Source organism: Bos mutus, chromosome 8, assembly GCF_027580195.1.
Source record: "Bos mutus isolate GX-2022 chromosome 8, NWIPB_WYAK_1.1, whole genome shotgun sequence".
Taxonomy (NCBI): domain Eukaryota; kingdom Metazoa; phylum Chordata; class Mammalia; order Artiodactyla; family Bovidae; genus Bos; species Bos mutus.
In genome coordinates this window covers 73,987,655-74,007,637 of record NC_091624.1, presented here as the reverse complement: position 1 = coordinate 74,007,637, position 19,983 = coordinate 73,987,655, and the positions used below count along the sequence as shown (strand labels likewise).

At 40.6% G+C, this 19,983-nt stretch overlaps 1 protein-coding gene and 1 non-coding gene across 2 annotated transcripts in view; both read left to right on the top strand.

Moving 5' to 3' along the window:
* The window catches only part of GLDC (glycine decarboxylase), a 95,443-nt gene that overhangs the window by 36,479 nt on the left and 38,981 nt on the right, over positions 1–19,983 (top strand). The window contains exons 9-15 of the mRNA XM_005906907.3: positions 1,694–1,799; positions 3,017–3,156; positions 4,263–4,343; positions 6,713–6,810; positions 7,292–7,376; positions 7,550–7,591; positions 8,557–8,699. Of these exons, the coding sequence (XP_005906969.2) occupies positions 1,694–1,799; positions 3,017–3,156; positions 4,263–4,343; positions 6,713–6,810; positions 7,292–7,376; positions 7,550–7,591; positions 8,557–8,699 (695 nt within the window). The remainder of the gene's footprint in view (positions 1–1,693; positions 1,800–3,016; positions 3,157–4,262; positions 4,344–6,712; positions 6,811–7,291; positions 7,377–7,549; positions 7,592–8,556; positions 8,700–19,983) is intronic.
* LOC138989064 (U6 spliceosomal RNA) lies at positions 1,881–1,987 on the top strand. Its single transcript, XR_011465297.1, has one exon. It is a non-coding gene; the product is annotated as a U6 spliceosomal RNA (small nuclear RNA).

Genomic DNA, 19,983 nt, shown 5'->3' with positions numbered 1-19,983 from the left:
CAGGTTAACTTGAGCTGTCTACAGTGAACAGAAGTTATGTTCCTACTTCTTTTTTTTCTTCTAGTTCATGATCTCTAGTTTAAAAAGGAACATGAATCAACCTCCACAAGACTTCTGTGATGGGAGATTTCCAGAGTATTCTGTGAACTCTAGCCTGAGTTTTTATTTCCAGGCAGCATAGCCACGAGCCATGATACTCTATTCTATGGATATTTTATTTCAGAAATGCACTCTCTGTAGCTATAAGGTGTTGTGATTCCTCCGTATTTATTTCTAATTGTTACATGGAGTCCACAAGAGTGTCAGTACTGTCTCTGAGATTTGGTCCAAGAAAGCCTACTGCTGTGTTCTCTGATGTCTTCTTTTCCTCATTTTCTTTACTGACTTTGATTTCACTTTATGACATTTTTCAAGAACTCTTTCTTGTTTAGAAGTTGCCACAGAGATATTCCTTTTAGCAGCCTCACAGAGGAAAAGTGTACCTAACACAATAGATCTGATACTGAACATCATCCAACTTCAAGGCACTATGTTTCTCAGCTGAGTAGTGTTTCTACTTCATGAAGTGCCCCTTCCCACCTTGGGATGATTGGCCATAAAGGTGGATCTTGAACTACTGACCTAGTATGTTAGGACAAAAGTAACATTAGTGGGACTGGAAACTTCAGAAAGACTGTGATGCTGGACTGATGAGATGTTAGGAGATGTGGGAGAATTGAATGGACTAAAGCAAATGAGGAGTCTCCTACCTCACCCGTTTGGACCAGATACCATGGATGATATTGCATGGTTAGAAGGTAGACAGGTGAGAGAAAGAGCCAGAAGGAGGAGAGTCAGGAGGTGGGCCTCCATTATTTTCCCCCAAGTTGGCACTCATTTTGGTATCTGACCCAAGCCACCCTCGTTTTATCCTTCTCCATGATCCAAGGTGCCATCACAGTGGTCCCTTCCTTGCTCCCTATGCTGGACTCCTTCCCCGAATCTCTGAGAGATTCAATGCCCGTTCTTTCCCATTTTGTATCACACTAGGATACATCCCTGTAAGTACTTCTATGAAACCTCAATCAACAGTCAAAAGAGATAACTTACCTGAGAAGGTGACCTTACTGTCAGCAGGAAATAAGCCATAGGTTCTGGTTTTCCCTTTCTAATATATCTCCTGCCATCTCATTTTGGTTTTATTCTCTGTGTCCTGCATTTTTATCTTTGGTGGTCCTTTGCTGTAAATTTACCATTCACCTCTTGGTTGGCCGCAATTCAGTTTTTAGTGCTTTATTTGAGACTTCAAGAGAATTATGCTCCCTGAGTTCTTGTGTGTTTAAAAACTTTTGTTGCTTTTATCTTTGAAGAACCATTTTATTGAGCCTAAAATTCTTAGATCTCATTTTGTTCCCCTGAGGTCTTTGTTCCACTGTTTTCCGGTGTTAAATATCACATATCTGATGGCAGTCTGATTACCCCTTTACAAGTGACAAAATTATGTTGCGTGAATGGAACCTCTTATTAATGGTCACATTCAAAGGTTTAGTGTAGTGACTCAAAGGCACCTTAGATGGCAGGCAGGTTATAAATGGTTCCCAACTGCATAGAGAAGGCAGGAAGTCTGATCATTTTGCTTAGTCCCTGTTTTCAGTTTCAGTATCTGTCTTCTATCACATTGCTGAACATCATTCTTTAAACGCTCTTTGTTTAGGCTCTCTTGGCGAATATGGCTGTGATGTTTGCAATCTACCATGGGTCCCATGGGCTGGAACATATTGCTCGGAGGGTACATAATGCCACTTTGATTTTGTCTGAAGGTGAGTCAGTTGTCTATTTTAAAAATTTTGGTTGTAACAAGACTGATAATTGTGAATAAGTAAAATTAAAAACTCACTGCAGTGCTCGCTTCGGCAGCACGTATACTAAAATTGGAACGATATAGAGAAGATTAGCATGGCCCCTGCGCAAGGATGACACGCAAATTCGTGAAGCGTTCCATATTAAAAAAAAAAAAAAAAACTCACTGCATGGCCAATGTCACATGCAAAATAAAAAGTCAGATAAAAACCTGGGAAGAATATTTTCAGCATCTGTGATTGACTGAGTGTTAGTATATTTAGTATACTGAGCTTTTGCTTTTGCTTTTGGTTTTGCTTTTTCCCCCAGACCCCATATACAAGAAGGATGAACACCCTGAGAAAAAACTGAGCAAAGGACATTAAATGTAATTTTAAAAGAAAGCACATAAATGAACATACATAATTTCAACCTCACTATTAATTAAATAAATGTAAATTTAAAGAATAAAATAATGTTTCTCCCATTACATTGGCAAAGATTAAAAAAGAATACTGATATTGGTATGACTTTTATGAGGGCACTTAAACAATTTGTATCAAAAACTTAAAAAGTGTCTACAATTTGATCCAGAAATTCTAGGAATGTTTCTAAAGGAAATAATCAGATAAGGATGTAAAGGGTTTCCACTGAAACATTATTTGCAATATTACAATCTTGGAAATAGCCTAAATGTCCAGTAATAAGTAATTAGTTAAAATTATGGTACACAATTTAAGTTTTAATATTATATAGCCATTAAAAATAATGATGGGGGTTTTGATCTATTGAAAAGCCAAGTGTTCATGATATGTTAAATACTTTTTTCAGGATAAAGAAGTATATATATGTGATATATTACAAATAGAAACACATACATATACACCCTTCTGGGAGGAATCTGTACAGAGGAATCTGGGAGGAATCTGATACAGAGGAATCTGTACCAAAAAGTAACCATTAGTTACTAGTGGATGGTAATTATGGTGATTTTTCCTCCATTTTTATATGTATTTCACAACTTTCTACAGCATAATAGTGAATATTTAATTTTTTAAAATTTGAAAGCAGCAACCAAATCTCTGGGTATGACCGAAACAGACTGTTAGTAGGATTTACCCTTCAGTTCTCTGTGAAGTGTCTGGGGCAGAAGGTCAGGTTTCTCTGTAGAGACCGGTGGCTCTCCTGTTTTGTCTAGGTCTCAAGCGAGCCGGGCACCAACTCCAGCATGACTTGTTCTTTGACACTTTGAAGATTCAGTGTGGCTGCTCAGTGAAGGAGGTCTTGGGCAGGGCCGCTCAGCGACAAATAAATATTCGGCTCTTTGAGGATGGCACCGTAAGTCAGACTTTCAGTTTCATTTTACAAATTCTATAAATTTTCATGACTTTCCTCATTAAAATATCTTTTTATTTAAAAAAGATCTCAGTATTGGACCTTTGGGCGCAATCTGTTTCTTTGTAAACAATTTTCATTTCCAGTTTGGAACGCTGTGACTTTTTAAATGGTAATTCATTGTCAACTTTCCTTAAGGTGTTGTGTTTTCATACATGGAACTCTTAGGCACATATTTTGCTCACACTACTCCTTTATTCACAATATGACTGTTCAAGGTAAAGGCTATGATAAGCAATAAGATGAGGCAAGTTAAGGGAAAAAAATGGTGAGCTTATCTAGTACCAAAAGGGGTGCCCAGCAGCCCTCAGACGAGTTCAGATGTGGCTGTAAAACTCTGGATCTTGTGGAGTTTGGGACTGTACTAGACTGCTTTGCCAAAGAGTCAACCTGGACATAATGATATTCTGTTTTTTTAGGACAATGGAGAGTTTTGTCCAGCAATTTCTCCCCTTGGACTTCTCTTATTAGAGTTTCAGCCCTGATTTGTGTGTGTGTGTGTGTTCAGTTCTTTTTTTAAAGCTTATTTTTAACTGGAGGATAATTGATTTACAGTGTTGTGTTGGCTTCTGCTGTTCAGCAACATGAATCAGCCATAAGTGTATATATATCCCCTCCCTCGTGAGCCTCCCTCCCACCTCACCCCGCCATCCCTCCCCTCTAGATCATTACAGAGCACTGAGCTGAGCTCTCTGTGCTATACAGCATCTTCCCACTAGTTATCTATTTTAAACGTTGTAGTGTATATATGTCAGAGCTCCTCTCTCAGTTTATCCCACCCTCTCCTTGCTGCTCTGTGTCCACAAGCCCATTCTCTAGTCTGCATCTGTATTCCTACCCTGAAAGGGGTTTATCACAACCATTTTTCTAAATTCCATATATATGCGTTAATATAAGATACTTATTTTTCTCTTTCTGACTTCATTCTGTAAGACAGTCTCTTAAAGTTCATCCACCTCACTACAAATTCTCAAATTCATTCCTTTTTATGTCAGCCCTGATCTTGACATTTAGAGCTGATGTTTTCCCTTTCATTTTCATTTCTATAGCTTGGTATTTCTCTTGATGAAACAGTCAATGAAAAAGATCTGGATGACTTGTTGTGGATCTTCGGCTGTGAGTCGTCTGCAGTAAGTAAATTAAAATACACACTCCTCATAAGGACTATCTGGGGAGATGTCAGAGATGGCCTTGCCTCTTGTGGGCCTGAGTTGTGAGGGAGAGGGGGCCCAGGAATGACCTTGGTGGCCTGCTGTTAAAATTAAACTACTGATTTTTCTCTTGCTCCCATGACTGCTGATAGTTAGAGGTCACTGCTCTGGGCTCCAGCCAGGACTGATTAGACAGGTTAGTGGGAAGGACTGTTAATCGTACTTAATTGAAGCTATTCCTAATACAAAGCTTCATAACGTTTACATCTTGGTTATGTTGATTCTGGGAAAACTGACCTAATATGTGCCAGGTCGTTACTATGTGTTATGTCCCCAGAGTGAAAGTGAAAGTGAAGTCGCTCAGTTGTGTCCGACTCTTTGTGACCCCATGGACTGTAGCCTCCCAGGCTCCTCTGTCCATGGGATTTTCCAGGCAAGAGTACTGGAGTGGGTTGCCATTTCCTTCTCTAGGGGATCTTCCCGACCCAGGGATCAAACCCAGGTCTCCCGCATTGTAGGCAGACGCTTTACCATCTGAGCCACCAGGGAAGTTGTTACATCCCCAGGATAGTGCTACATCAGACATATTTCCTGCCCTTATGGAGCTTCTAGTCTGTTGAGGATCTGAATAAGCACAAGAATGCAGTCTAGGTGAGGTATTATGATGGGCACTGTCTGTGATGAGCACAGAGGAGGGGCTTCTCACCAAGACTCAGAAGAAGTTCTCTTAAGTGGAGACCTGAAAGATAAGTAGGAGCTATCCAGACACAATTGCGGAGGAGGATGGAGCTACAGGTGTTCCAGATGCTGGGAAAAGCCGCCACAAAGGCTAGGAGGAGAGAGAGAACATGAGAACTAGAAGCAGTGTGGGGTGACTGAGTTGGTTTCTAAAATGATGAAATAGCTGGGACATGTGAGGATGAGATTCTGTGACATGGAAGAGAGGCATCAGTAGCTACCTACACCTGTAGCAAGGTGTTAATCACAACACTCTGCAAGGCTTATAGCATAAGAGCCACTCAATAAATATTTGCTAAATGAACCAATGAAAGGAAGCAGAAATAGGTTCCAGAGTGTTTATCAGTGCTGTTCTGGTTGTCTAAGTTTTCTTTGAGACCTGACTTCAAATCAGAAAACAAATGTAAATGATCAAAGAAGTATTACACTGTTCTCTTTTAAACTAATTAATAAACAAAACTGAATAAGTATCCTCCCTCTAGAATTCCACAATTAATTTAAATTTAATCACAGTATTTGTTCCATGCATTTGAGGAATTTAGGGAATACCCACTGAGGGCTCCAGAGAGCCATTCTATCAGCCTGGAGAAGAATGAGGAGCAAGCCATGTATTTAATTATATGTTTTGGATATTTTATCAGACATATGGTTTGAAAATATTTCCCCTGTTCTGTGGGTTGTCTGTTAATTCTCTTGATAGTGTCATTTAATGCACAAAAGTACACTTTTATCTATTTTTTTCTTTTGTTGCTCATGCTTTTGGTGTCATAAAGACGTCATTGCCAAATCCAACATCATGCAGATTTGCCTCTATACTTTCTTCTAAGAGTTTTGTAATTTTATTTTATTTATTTATTAATATTTAATTTATTTATTTTGGCACACTGGTTCTTAGTTGCAGCATGTGGAAATCTTTAGCTGCAGTATGTGGGATTCAGTTCCCAGACCAGGCATCAAACCTGGGCCCCCCTACATTGGGAGCGTGGAGTCTTAGCCACTGAGCCACCAGGGAAGTCCCAGATATCATAGTTTTAGCTTGTGGATTTAGGTCCTTAATCCATTTTGAATTAGTTTTTGTGTATGGTGCAAGATAAGGGTCCAATTTCATTCTTTTGCATGTGTCTATCCAGTTTTCTCAGCATCATTTGTTGAAGAGCCTGTTCCTTATCCTACTGAATGGCCTTGACATTTGTATTTTATTAGAATTGTTCTCAAAGACAAAAGAGCAGTGTCAGATAAGAATCCTTACTTGAGCTTTATCATAGTAAATTTTTAGATAGCCCTTTAAAATAATTTACTGTAACTTGCTTCATTATCCATGGAACATGCAGGAGATGTCAATTTTTGTTTTGGCAGTAAAAATTGTACAGCTTCTATTTACTGTCGCTAAGTTCAATGGAACTTAAACATGGTATTTTGAAGAATTTGCCACACTGCATGACCCTGACCTCTGTCTTTGCACCATGCCACATGTCCCTGATGGGGGGTGGGAGGTTGGGTGGTAGGGAATTTCCGGTGCTCTATCACAACACATGCTTAATGGAAGCCTGCTTCGCATGTGGTTCCAGGCCTGATTTCCGCGCTTCAGTGTCTGTGATCTCTCCGTGCAGGAGCTGGTTGCTGAAAGCATGGGTGAGGAGCGGAGAGGTATTCTAGGGACTGCCTTCAAGAGGACTAGCCCATTCCTCACACATCAAGTGTTCAACAGGTTTGTGTGGCTTGTGTGACTTCTGCATTGGGAGCACAGTGGAGAGTGGCTTCCACTACAGTACAGTTATTGTGGTTCAGCCTGAGTAACTGCTAAATCCCAGTTCTAACCTGGGCACAAAGCACATCATATTTCCTGATGGCTCTGCTTCCTGGGTACCATAACCCATAATTCTACTCCTGATAAGATGGGAGTTTGGATGTGAGGTTGCCAGGCTGAAGATCATACCCAGGGACTCAGCAGCGTCTTCTTTCCAGCCCTTTCTCTCATGCCCATGGGCAGCTTCTTGTCCTAGGGAATCCTCTGTGGTCTGTGGGGGGTGGTCCATGCTCTCTCTCTGATACTCTGTGGGCATGTTGCTCATGGCCTAATTTGACCTGTATGTTGAAGGTAGATCTCAGTGTATCTTAACCTTTTAGAAAGATGTGTGTGGGCTCTTATTTAATTATATTGGCCTAAACCTTGTGTTCTATGTTCACAGCTATCACTCAGAAACAAATATTGTCCGATACATGAAGAGATTGGAAAACAAAGACATTTCCCTTGTGCATAGCATGATTCCACTGGTAATTACTGCCTTTATTTCCATTCCCCACCCCACCCTGATTCCACCTCTTTGGGTCACACCTAATATGCTGCAAGAGAGGTGAATGGTTGGCCTTTCAGGGAGATGGGAGGACTGATGAGATGGAACATAGGAAGTCACTAACGTAATACACTTTGGCTGTGCTTCTTAAAGGGATCCTGTACCATGAAGCTCAACAGTTCATCTGAACTCACGGTAAGTAGGTCATGTCTATTAAGAGGGGACTTACCAGAAGCAGTGTCTTGGCTTGTGCATAAGTAGATAATGAGAGAAGCTGCCACTGGGACTGTGATTAATAACTACTTTAGAAATCCCTTACCTCACTCTTAAACAATCTTGGCAGAAACCCTAACTTTATCACAACCTGATCATTTACATTTATGACTGAAATTATTTTTAAATGTTAAAATAAGTAAAAATATAGCATTTATGTCTTCCTACCTCTCCTACCCCAGACTCCCTTTTAAATCTGCCATGTTAAAAGCTTTTATCAATTTGTAGTTGTTAAGCTCAGGTGGAATTAAGCTTTCTATAAATCATTTCTCGGTCCCAAAGGGTTGAGATTGAGGTTTTAATTTATTACTTGTATCAACAGTAGGTTTTTGTATCCTGCTGTGGTGTTTGGTAAGTATCTGTACTAGGCCAGCATGTTTATTTTTTTTTTTTCTATAGGATTATTCTGATATGACAAATCACATTAGGAAAAGAAAATCATTTTCTATTATAATAGGATTTTCTTCATTTACTTTTATGTTGGCTTTTTATTCTGCTTAATGAAAAAAAGAATAATATATATGCTATGCAAGAGTTTGAATAAACCATGCTTGAAACAACTCATTGAGTTTCATGGATATAAATCAATTTGGGGGCCTTTTTGTTCCTCAAAAAATAGGAAAAGGTTATATTTTTGTGTAAGTGCCCTTTCCGGGGCCACTGTGACTCACTTGTACAATGAAGACAGTAATAGTACTTACTTTATAAGATTGCGGTAAGAGTTAAATGAATGAATTTATTTAAAGTGCTTAGATTAGTGCCTGACACATAGTAAGCAATTTCTGTGTTAGCCATTGCTATCATTGTTATCATCATTATTAAAGTTAGTATTGTTATTACTATTACAATGTATACATATGCATATGCTTTCTCCTCTTGCTCTTCAGCCTATCACATGGAAAGAATTTGCAAACATCCACCCCTTTGTGCCTCTGGACCAAGCTCAAGGGTACCAGCAGCTTTTCCGAGAACTTGAGAAGGATTTATGTGAACTCACTGGCTACGATCGAATCTCTTTCCAGCCTAACAGGTAAAGGGATTTCTTCTTCTGTCTTTTTAGTTATCTTTTGTAGTATAATACCCCCTGGGATGGATGACTAGACGATCCAAAGTGGCCTCATTTTCAGAGCTGGGCAGGTAGTGATGGCTGCTGGCTTGGAGTCCAGTTGAGTATGTGGACCTCTCCAGTGGTTGCTGAAGCTCCCTCACAGAATTGGGTCTGGGTTCAAAGTGGGGTGTTCCAAGGTGGAAGGATGTGGAAGCTGCAAGCCTTTTCAGGCTCAGCCTCTGGAGTTACACAGCATCCCTTCCAGAGCATTCTATCCATCATAGCATTTTCAGTTCACTTTAGTTCAGTCACTCAGTCATGTCCGACTCTTTGTGACCCCATGAATTGCAGCACGCCAGGCCTCCCTGTCCATCACCAACTCCCGGAGCCTACTCAAACTCACATCCATCGAGTCGGTGATGCCATCCAGCCATCTCATCCTCTGTCATCCCCTTCTCCCCCTGCCCCCAATCCCTCCCAGCATCAGAGTCTTTTCCAATGAGTCAACTTTTCGCATGAGGTGGCCAAAGTACTGGAGTTTTAGCTTCAGCATCATTCCTTCCAAAGAAATCCCTGGGCTGATCTCCTTCAGAATGGACTGGTTGGATTTCCTTGCAGTCCAAGGGACCCTCAAGTGTCTTCTCCAACACCACAGTTCAAAAGCATCAATTCTTCTGCGCTCAGCTTTCTTCACAGTCCAACTCTCACATCCATACATGACCACTGGAAAAATTTAGGGCAGCCCAAATTAAATGTGGAAGGGGCCAACATGTGGTTGTGAATGTGGAAAATCCTGGTTCACTGTGGCCATCTTTGAAAGGTAGTTACTACATCCATCTTACCGTTTAAGAATCAGAATTGAGCTCCTTATAAGCAGCAATGCCTCAATCTAGTAGGACCAGGAGAGTCTGGATCCTAGTTTGTTATGTCAATAACCTTGAAAGATCCTTTCCCCTTTTCTGGCCTTAGTCTCTGTAAAATAAAAAATTTTGAGCAAAAGTGATTTTCAAAAACAAGCAAGCTCACAGAAATGTAGTGGCCAGTCAAGTGTGACTTTGACACTCCTCCCAGTGAGTACTGGGGTCTACAGTCCCTCTTGTATCTGAGTGGAAGTTTGTGACTGCTCCAACAGAATGCAGTGGAAATAACTAACTACGCATGGCTTTGGAGACTAGGACTTAATGGAAACTTTGAGACTCTTGACCCAATCATAGAAGAGCAAATCTCTTGTCTGGTGCCTTCCTCCCTGCCATGGACTCTCTGAATGGTTTCTGTAGGCATCTTTTGATACAAGTTGACAATGGCCCTTCTGTGAGCTTGATGGTAACAGAAGAGACGGTAGACATTAGCTCTTCTCCCAGCACAAACCTCTTAACTAGTCAGCAAGTCTCTCCTATGTAAGATGCTTAGCAGAACATTGTATAAGATGGCTCTCTGTAGAGGATGAGTGGATCCTCCAAGGTTGGAGGATCCAGACTTATTTGGAGGCTCCAAATCAAGTTTCCAAACTTCATTTGGAAAAGAAACAACAAGCATATAAGATACCTTATTATGTTTTGCATGGAAAGGAATGGAATACATTTGCCTTTAAACATGAAAACAACAACAAAAACAGAAGGACATCATAACATCTCCTGGGTACTTGTTAAAAAATATAAATTCCTGAGCCCTCTTCGAGACCTACTGGTTTTCAGGGGTTGAGACTAAAAATCTTTGCTTTTAAGAAGCAACCAAATGATTCTGATGCATATCCAGCTTGGATCCACTGGATCTGTGGTCTTTCTGTCTTCATGGGAATAGAATGGCAGGCAGACATGTCATCAACATCTGAGGATATCTTCAGAAGAGTAATCTTGTGTCTGCCCCCAGCTTCTCTACCTCCCACTACTCAGTGTGGTTTCTCCACCAGCAGTCACAACATTGGCATCACCTAGAAGCTTGTTAGAAATGCCAAATTTCTATTTCAAGATTAAAAAATCAAGTGATTTTAAAACTGAGCCAATTTATCGGCTCACTTTCTGAGACAGAAAGTAATCAGATCTTAGTCAGATACTATCACACCTTCCCTCCTGTTTTGGTAACATAGGTAACAGCAGAGCCGTACACTTTATGAAAACAACATATCCCATACAATACAAACCCTTTAGGAAGAGGGCATGTGACAAATAAAAGGACACAAAACCTTTTTAATATTAGACTCTCAAACACCCATTTCATAAATAGGACGGAACTGACGTTTATGAAAGTCAGGTGGTAGTATACCTTCATTAAAAAATCATCATGCAGCTTTTTTTTTTTACGAGAGGAACCTGAGTGAATTCACGTGAGGCAGTACCTTAATTAAGTATTGACAATGAAGAAACTGCCCTCTAGTGATGGAATATGATCACATCTTCTGTGTCTTATTGGAGAGCTATTTTGCAGGACCACTTTAACATGTTTTAAATCATTAGCTCTTGCAAAAAATTGAGGTCCTCTGAAGAGTCTCTAGAAGACTGACTGAAGGATGAGGAGGTTCTCCTTTTGTAAAGCAGTGGTTCCTAGGCCTGGGCTGGAAACTAGACTTATATGATGAGTCTATAAAAAATCCTTTTGTTCAGCTCACAGTCCCAGATAGAATCAACATCTTGATGGGGAAAGAGTACGAGGAGGGAAGGGATGCACACATGGGTTTTTCTTTAAGAACCCCCAGGTGATTCCAGCTTGCAGCCAAGGTTGAGAACCATCATCTTACAAGTTTCTCTCTTCTCAGTTAACCTGATGCTCTTTCTCTCTCTTACTCTCCTCATTTGTATGATTGCCAGTGAGACCCCATTTTCCATGGAGGAGGAAAAGAAATCATTATTATTTTGTAGTTCTGGGCAGTGATGCCTTCTCCAGCTCAGAACTTCCTGGACACACCACCCATTTCCAAGAGCTGACTTCAGAGTTACAGAGGCTCCTTTGAAGCTTAGTAGATATTTCTGGTCCTAAGCAGAGGCTGCTGTGACAGATGGGGAAATGCCTCCTTCTTTGTTGGGAAAATACAGGGGCTATGTTTCCAGTGAGTTAGGAAATTTGATGTCTCATTCGGGAAAAGAGAAAGGCATCTACCACGTATTGTATGTGAATGATTTTATTTTTAGCTTACTACAGCCTCCATCTTGGTTTATTTGTGGTAGTTTTTTTTCCCAGGTCTTATAATTCTGTGTTCCAGGTCTCAGAGTCAGTCTACCACAGGGCCAACTACTTACAGTTTAGTTCGTCACGATTTACTGCTGGCTAGTGAAATCTCAGGGGCCAATGTAAGCTTTATAGTTACTGTAAGAAGAAACACAAGTTTCTTGACCACTCTGCACAGAAAAAGAATTTAGTGTACCATGTTAGCCACCGAAGTTACACTTGTAAAACAGGGGGCTTAGTAATCTCTTATTATCAAGGGACCATTTCCTGGTGCTTTTATTATGCCTGACTAGTTGGAATTGGTTAATGTGTCTATATAGTTCTAGAGTCCAGTCACTGAAAGTTTAGAATCTGAATATGTTTCCCTTCAGTTTTTGTTACTGCATGATATTTAAAAGGTAAGTATGGCATAATTTTTAGGAAATAGCATCAGCTGCTACTTCCTAAAATATTTTCTACCTTAGTTTTTCATTGTGGTGAAATATCCAGAGCATAATTTATTATTTTACCTGTTTTTTAACTGTCAAGTTAAATGGCATTCATTACCTTCACATCATTGTAAAACCATCAAGTTCCAGAACTTCATCCATTTCCAGAACTTCTTTACCTTCCCAAATCGAAATTCTGTACCCATTAAGCAATACTTCCTCACTTAGCCCGTACCCCAGCCCCTAGCAACCATGATTCTACCTTCTGTCACTATTAACTTGGCTACTCTAGGTGCATCATATGAATGGAATCATACAATATTTGTCCTTCTATCTGGCTTATTTTATTTAGCATAAGATCTTCAAAGTTCAACAATGTTGTGGCATGTCAGAATGTCTCTCGTTTTTTTTTTTTTTTTCTTTTTTTTTTTTTTTTTTTTTGCACATTTTTAATTTTTAATGTCAAGCTTAAAGAAAAGTTCCAAAAATAATACAAATAATATCCATATAACCTCTGCCCAGATTTTTCACTTGTTCTTATCATTTCACCCCATTTCTTTATTATTTGTCTGCTCCCCACCCAAAAAGTTTTTTCTAAACTCTTGGAAGGCCTGCTGCAGATATCATGGTTTTTATTCCATGAAGTATCCCACATACTTCAGTACATATTTCTGAATTTCCTAAGAATAGGGATATTCGGTTAATAACTGTAATAGTACAGTTGTCAACTTCAGTAATTTAACATGGATAAAATACTTTTATTAAATCTACTGTCTGTATTCTAATACTGTTAACTGACCCTCAGTGTCCTTTTTAGCACTTTTTTCCTTCTAGTACAAGATCTAGTCCAGGATCAGATATTGCATTTCATTGTCATGTTGATAAAGTCTCTTTTAATCTGGAACACTTTTACAGCCTTTCTTTGTTTTTATGATATTGTCATTGTTAAAGAATACTGCCCTACTTTGTTTTTTTTTTTTTTTTTTTTTAATTTTTTCAGCACTTTATTTTTTTTTTTTTGATAAATTTAACGCCTTTTATTGCCATACCTCATTTTACTGTGCTTTGCTTTAGTGAGCTTTATAGATACATGTTTTTTGTTTTTTTTTTTTTCCATTGTTAATTTTCTGTTTAGTTGATCTATCCATAAGTGTGAGTGGGGTATTAAAGTCTCCCACTATTATTGTGTTATTGTTAATTTCTCCTTTCATACTTGTTAGGATTTGTCTTACATACTGTGCTCCCATGTTGGGTGGATATATATTTATAATTGTTATATCTTCTTCTTGGATTGATCCTTTGATCATTATGTAGTGACCTTCTTTGTCTCTTTTCACAGCCTTTGTTTTAAAGTCTAATTTATCTGATACTGAGTATTGTGACTCCTGCTTTCTTTTGGTCCCAATTTGCATGGAAAATCTTTTTCCAGCCCTTCACTTTCAGTCTGTATGTGTTCCCTGTTTTGAGGTGGGTCTCTTGTAGACAACATATGTAGGGTCTTGTTTTTGTATCCATTCAGCCAGTCTTTGTCTTTTTGGTTGGGGCATTCAACCCATTTACGTTTAAGGTAATTACTAATAAGTATGATCCCGTTGCCATTTACTTTATTGTTTTGGGTTTGAGTTTATACACCATTTTTGTGTTTCCTGACTAGAGAATATCCTTTAGTATTTGTTGGAGAGCTGGTTTGGTGGTGCAGAATTCTCTCAGCTTTTGCTTGTCTGAAAAGCTTTTGATTTCTCCTTCATACTTGAATGAGATCCTTGCTGGGTACAATAATCTGGGCTGTAGGTTATTTTCTTTCATCATTTTAAGTATGTCTTGCCATTCCCTCCTGGCTTGAAAGAGTTTCTATTGAAAGATCAGCTGTTATCCTTATGGAATTCTCTTGTGTGTTATTTGTTGTTTTTTCCCTTGCTGCTTTTAATATTTGTTCTTTGTGTTTGATCTTTGTTAATTTGATTAATATGTGTCTTGGGTGTTTCTCCTTGGGTTTATCCTGTTTGGGACTCTCTGGGTTTCTTGGACTTGGGTGATTATTTCCTTCCCCATTTTAGGGAAGTTTTCAACTATTATCTCCTCAAGTATTTTCTCATAGTCTTTCTTTTGTCTTCTTCTTCTGGAACCCCTATGATTCAATGTTGTAGCGTTTAATATTGTCCTGGAGGTCTCTGAGATTGTCCTCATTTCTTTTAATTCGTTTTCTTTTATCCTCTCTGATTCATTTATTTCTACCATTCTATCTTCTAATTCACTAATCCTATCTTCTGCCTCTGTTATTCTACTATTTATTTGCCTCCAGAGTGTTTTTTTAATTTCATTTATTGCATTATTCATTATATATTGACTCTTTTTTATTTCTTCTAGGTCCTTGTTAAACCTTTCTTGCATCTTCTCAATCCTTGTCTCCAGGCTATTTATCTGTGATTCCATTTTAATTTCAAGATTTTGGATCAATTTCACTATCATTATTTGGAATTCTTTATCAGGTAGATTCCCTATCTCTTCCTATTTTGTTTGGTTTGGTGGGTATTTATCCTGTTCCTTTATCTGCTGGGTATTCCTCTGTCTCTTCATCTTGTTTAAATTGCTGAGTTTGGGAGTCCTTTCTGTATTCTGGCAGTTTGTGGAGTTCTCTTATATTGTGGCGTTTCCTCGCTGTGTGTGGGTATGTAGAGGTGGCTTGTCAAGGTTTCCTGGTTAGGGAAGCTTGTGTCGGTGTTCTGGTGGGTGGAGCTATATTTCTTCTCTTTGTTCAGTCAAGGGAGGGAGGGATGCTGCAAACAAATGACACTGGCGTGCGCTTGCAGTGCTTCAGCCACACTGGGTCTGCCCCCGCTCACGGCGCGTGTAGCCTCCCTGCCCACACTGCTCAGGCTCTAGGTTGTTCTGCCGGGAACAATCCGAGGCTGGGCCTGGGTTGCATGCACCTCCCAGGTCCAAGCCGCTCAGGTTCAGGCACTCAGGTAGTCCTCAGAGGCGCAGACTCAGTTGGGGCTGCGTTTTGTGCTCCTCCCAGGTCCGAGCAGCTCAGGTGATGAGGTGTTTGGCAAGCGCCAATGCTGCGACTTATCGCCTCCCCACCACTTGGTTATCTGGGTGTAAAACCGGCACACCTTCTCAGGCAGATGTTGACCGTCCAGACCCCCAATAAGTTTTAGTTAGCAAAGAAGCCAGTTTTATAGATAATGTCTCTCTGGGGCTGCGATTGCCCCCTTCCGGCTCTGGCTGCCTGTCACCGGAGGGGGAAGGTCTGCCGCCGGCTATCTCTGTTTAGTCCTTTGTTCCGTCGCTTGGCTTTTCGCATGGTAGATATCCCACAGTCTGGTTTGCTAGCCCAAATTATTTCGCTCAGATAGTGCTCAGGGTATTCAGGCCAGATTCTTACTCTCAGCGATGCAGCCCGCGCCGCGCCTCCCTGCCCAGCCCCTGCTTGCTAATGGCGGATGCAGGCGTCTGCGCTGCTTCTCCGCTGGAGGAGTTACCGTAGGGCTCGCAATCTGCGAGTTTTAATTGTTTATTTATTTTTTCTCCCTGTTATGTTGTCCTCTGTGCTTCCAAAGCTCGGCACAGATTCGGCAGTGAGAAGGTTTCCTGGTGTTTGGAAACTTCTCTCTTTTTAAGACTCCCTTCCCGGGACGGAACTCCGTCCCTCCCTCTTTTGTCTCTTTTATTGTCTTTAATATTTTTTCCTACCTCCTTTCGAGGAGTTGGGTTGCTTTTCTGGGTGCCTGATGTCCTCTGCCGGCATTCAGAAGTTGTTTTGTGGAATTTACTCGACGTTTAAATGCTCTTTTGATGAATTTGTGGGGGAGAAAGTGTTTTCCCCGTCCTACTTCTCCGCCATCTTGGCGCCTTCCCCATGTCTCTCGTTTTTAAAGGCCAAATAATACTCCATTGTATGCGTATACCACATTTTGTTTATCCATTCACCCATCAGTGAACATTTGGGTTGCTTTGACCTCTTGGTTATAGGGAATAATGCTGCTGTGAACACTGGTGTACAAATACCTATTTGAGCCCTAGCAGTTCTTTTGGATGTATACCCAGACATGAAATTATTGGATATATGGTAATTCTATGTTTAATTTTTTGAGGGACTGCCATACTGTTTTACAGATCTATGCAGAGGCATAGATGGAAAGAGGATCAAAGGATGGACACCCAAATAATTATCTCAAGGTGATAGAATTTCAAATGATATTTACTTTTTGTCTTTATGGTATTTTATATTACTAAATTTTTTTTTAATCATGATATATATTTTTAATACAATTCAAAAATGTTATTTTTATTGTGGGGGACATGCATATGGCAAAACACTTAAATTCTTAATAAGATGCTTACAGATTCATTTTCACTCTGGCACTCCTGATCTCAGGGGAACCTGCCCTGGGGTTGAGGCAGACCACCTGTCTTCCTTTGCAGCAATGCAGTACTCAAACAAAATGAGGCAGGCATGCAACAAAGGGAAAAAGAGCCAAGCTCTGTAGAATAGAGGAATATTTAATACCAAGTGGACTCGAAGTGCAACTCTACGGTTCTAAAATGCCTAAGCAGGAGAACTGCAATTTTCAGGCATAAACCTGAGTGTTTCTGCATGTTTTCCTGATGACTCTGCTGGACTCCACTTCTGGGCCCTCATAATGTCTTCCAATCCGGCGCAGTCCGGTGTTACGCTCACAGAAGGCATTTATTCTCTCTTTCGCTAGTAGTTCCTGCCTGGATGGAGGCTGCCATATGGCCTTTCTCTTCAGTGTATTTTTTTTTCTGAGGGGAAACCAGCAGCGTAAAGGAAAGGTTAGCACCCGGAATATGTCAGGTCCCCAGAGCTCTGTTATGTGGCTTCCTCCCTAGAGCTAGGTGTAGTTTTGTCTCCTGTACAGCAAGCAAGGAACACTGCCTTCTTGATTTGACTGACATTTCATTGAGGTATGGCTGATAAATGTGGATGATGAAGGATTTTATAACCATAAACTGTGGCATGAAATCTTTGCTTCGAGTAGCCAAGCCTTCACTTGGTCTATTTCCTGCAACAGTTAGATCCCAAAGTTGTTTAAAGAACTTAAAACACAAATGTCAAGAAACTTGTTCCCATTTCTCTTATTTATTTGCTCAGTCTATGAACCTAGAGAGTATTTCCAGCTTGGTGGAGAACATAACCAAATAATATTTAATTACCTTTCCATTTCCTACTGTGCCCAGGACAGCTTGCTTCAGCTTGCTCCCCATACCACGGTGACACTCTGAAAATCATTCAGCAGCACACAAATAAATACTCTGGGAACTGCTAGGTTAGAATTATGATGTACTATTTGAGGCAGACAGAAACAGTAATTAACACCTTCCATGGATATCTAAAGTGAAAGACAAGCTGGAATTATTATTCGCTTACTTGGCTTATAATAGTGCGGAAGTTGTTTTTGTCTTTAAAAACTGCAAACTGTGATCTTGAGTGTAGATGGAACTAGCAGTTACTTTCCTGGAATCTCCTCCTGGTAAGGTTCTTAAACGAGATGTGAACAGGACACACTCAATGACTCTCCAACTTGATTATACATGAGAATCACCTGTAGGGCTTGTGAAATTGCTCAGCCCCACCACCACAGTTTCTGATCTAATAAGTCTGGATTGAGGCCTGAGAATTCATATTTCTAATATAATCCTGGATGGTGCTGATGTGCTGGTTTGGCTACCACACCGTGAAAACCACAGGGCTGCAGGGCTTTCAGTCCTGGCTTTATATTAGAATTACGTGGGGAGCCATGTCCTCCCCACCTGTAAACTAGCTACATTGGAATCTCCTCCAGGGGCAGTACCCGGGCTCACTGAGTGTTTAAAGAGCCCTTAGGTGATTCTAATGTACATTATTGGGTTGGAAAGTGTGTTGCCCTGGAGGAACCCCAAAGAGGGAGGTTTAGTTAGATGACTCATATCTTCCGGTGGAGTGAACTTTAAAACTGGCCTTTGAAGGCTAAGTCATGATCACAAGATCATGACTGTGGTGTGCAGATCACTGTGTGCTGTGCTTAGTCACACAGTTGTGTCCGACTCTTTGTGACACCGCCCCCCGCCCCGGACAGTAGCCTGTCAGGCTTCTCTGTCCATGGGGATTCTACAGACAAGAATACTGGAGTAGGTTGCCATTTCCTCCTCCAAGGGATCTCCCCAACCAGGGATCAAGCCCAGGTCTCCCACATTGCAGGCGGATTCTTTACCATCTGAGCCACCATGGACAACAAAGAGCATCAAACACTTGATATTGGCCATCTCCCTCCCCTTCTTTCCTAAGTTCATGGTCCGTGTCATTGAGCAGACATGTCATTGATCATTTCTGACTTGCTTTCCTAGAGGGCCTAGGGCTTCCCTTGTGGTTCAGCTAGTAAAGAATTCACCTGCAGTGTGGAAGACCTGGGTTTGATCCCTGGATTGGGAAGATACCCTGGAGAAGGGAAAGGTTACCCACTCCAGTATTCTGGCCTGGAGAATTCCATGGACTGTATAGTCCATGGGGTTGGGAAGAGTCAGAGATGACTGAGCAGCTTTTACTTTCATTTTCCTAGTGGGCCTAGTGCAGCTTCAGAACCCTGCTACAGAGAGCTCTGGGAGGCCAGATATCAGAGACCCTCTCTGATGAGTGACTGATTTCCAGGGAGATACTCAGACTGCTAGAAAGAGAAAGAAGATGAAGGATGAAAAGAGCCATCTTTGGGGAAATATAAAGCAATGAGAAGGATCTCTTCTCCCCAGTTTCTTGACTCTCAAGAGTATATTTGGATTTTTTGCAGTTTGTAAGGTTTTGGAGGGGTTGTTGTAGTTCTTCACTCATTCAGTTGTGTCTCACTCTTTGTGACTCCATGGGCTGTAGCACCCCAGGCTTCCCTGTCCTTCACTATCTTGTGGAGTTTGCTTAAACCCAAGTCTAATGAGTCAATGATGCCATCCAACCATCTCATCCTCTTATGCCCCCTTCTTTTCCTGCCGTCAGTATTTCCCAGCATCAGTGTCTTTTCCAGTGAATCGGCTCTTCACATGAGGTGACCAAAGTATTGCCACTTCAGTTTCAGCATCAGTACTTTCAAAGAATATTCAGGGTTGATTTCCTTTAGGATTGACTGATTTGATCTCATTGCAGTCCAAGGGACTCTCAAGAGTCTTCTCTAGCACCACAGTTTGAAAGTATCAATTCTTTGATGCTCAGCCTTCTTTAGGGTCCAACTCTCTCTCTGTACATGACTATTGGAAAAACCATAGCTTTGGCTATACAGACATTTGTTGGCAAAGTGATATCTCTACTACTTAATATGCTGTCTAGGTTTGTCATAGCTTTTCTTCCAAGGAGCAAGTGTCTTTTAATTTCGTGGCTGTAGTCATCATCCAGTAACTTTGGAGCCCAAGAAAATAGTCTGCCACTGTTTCCATTTTTTCTCTATTTATTTGCCCTGAAGTGATGGGACCAGATACCATGATCTTAGTTTTTGAATGTTGAGTTTTAAGTCAACTTTTTCACTCTCCTCTTTCACTTTCATCAAGAGGCTCTTTAGTTCCTCTTTACTTTCTGCCATAAGGATGGTGTCATCTGCATTGTCTGAGGTGATTGATATTTCTCCTGGCAATCTTCATTCCAGTTTGTGCTTCATCCAGCCCAGCGTTTCACGTGATGTACTCTGCATAGA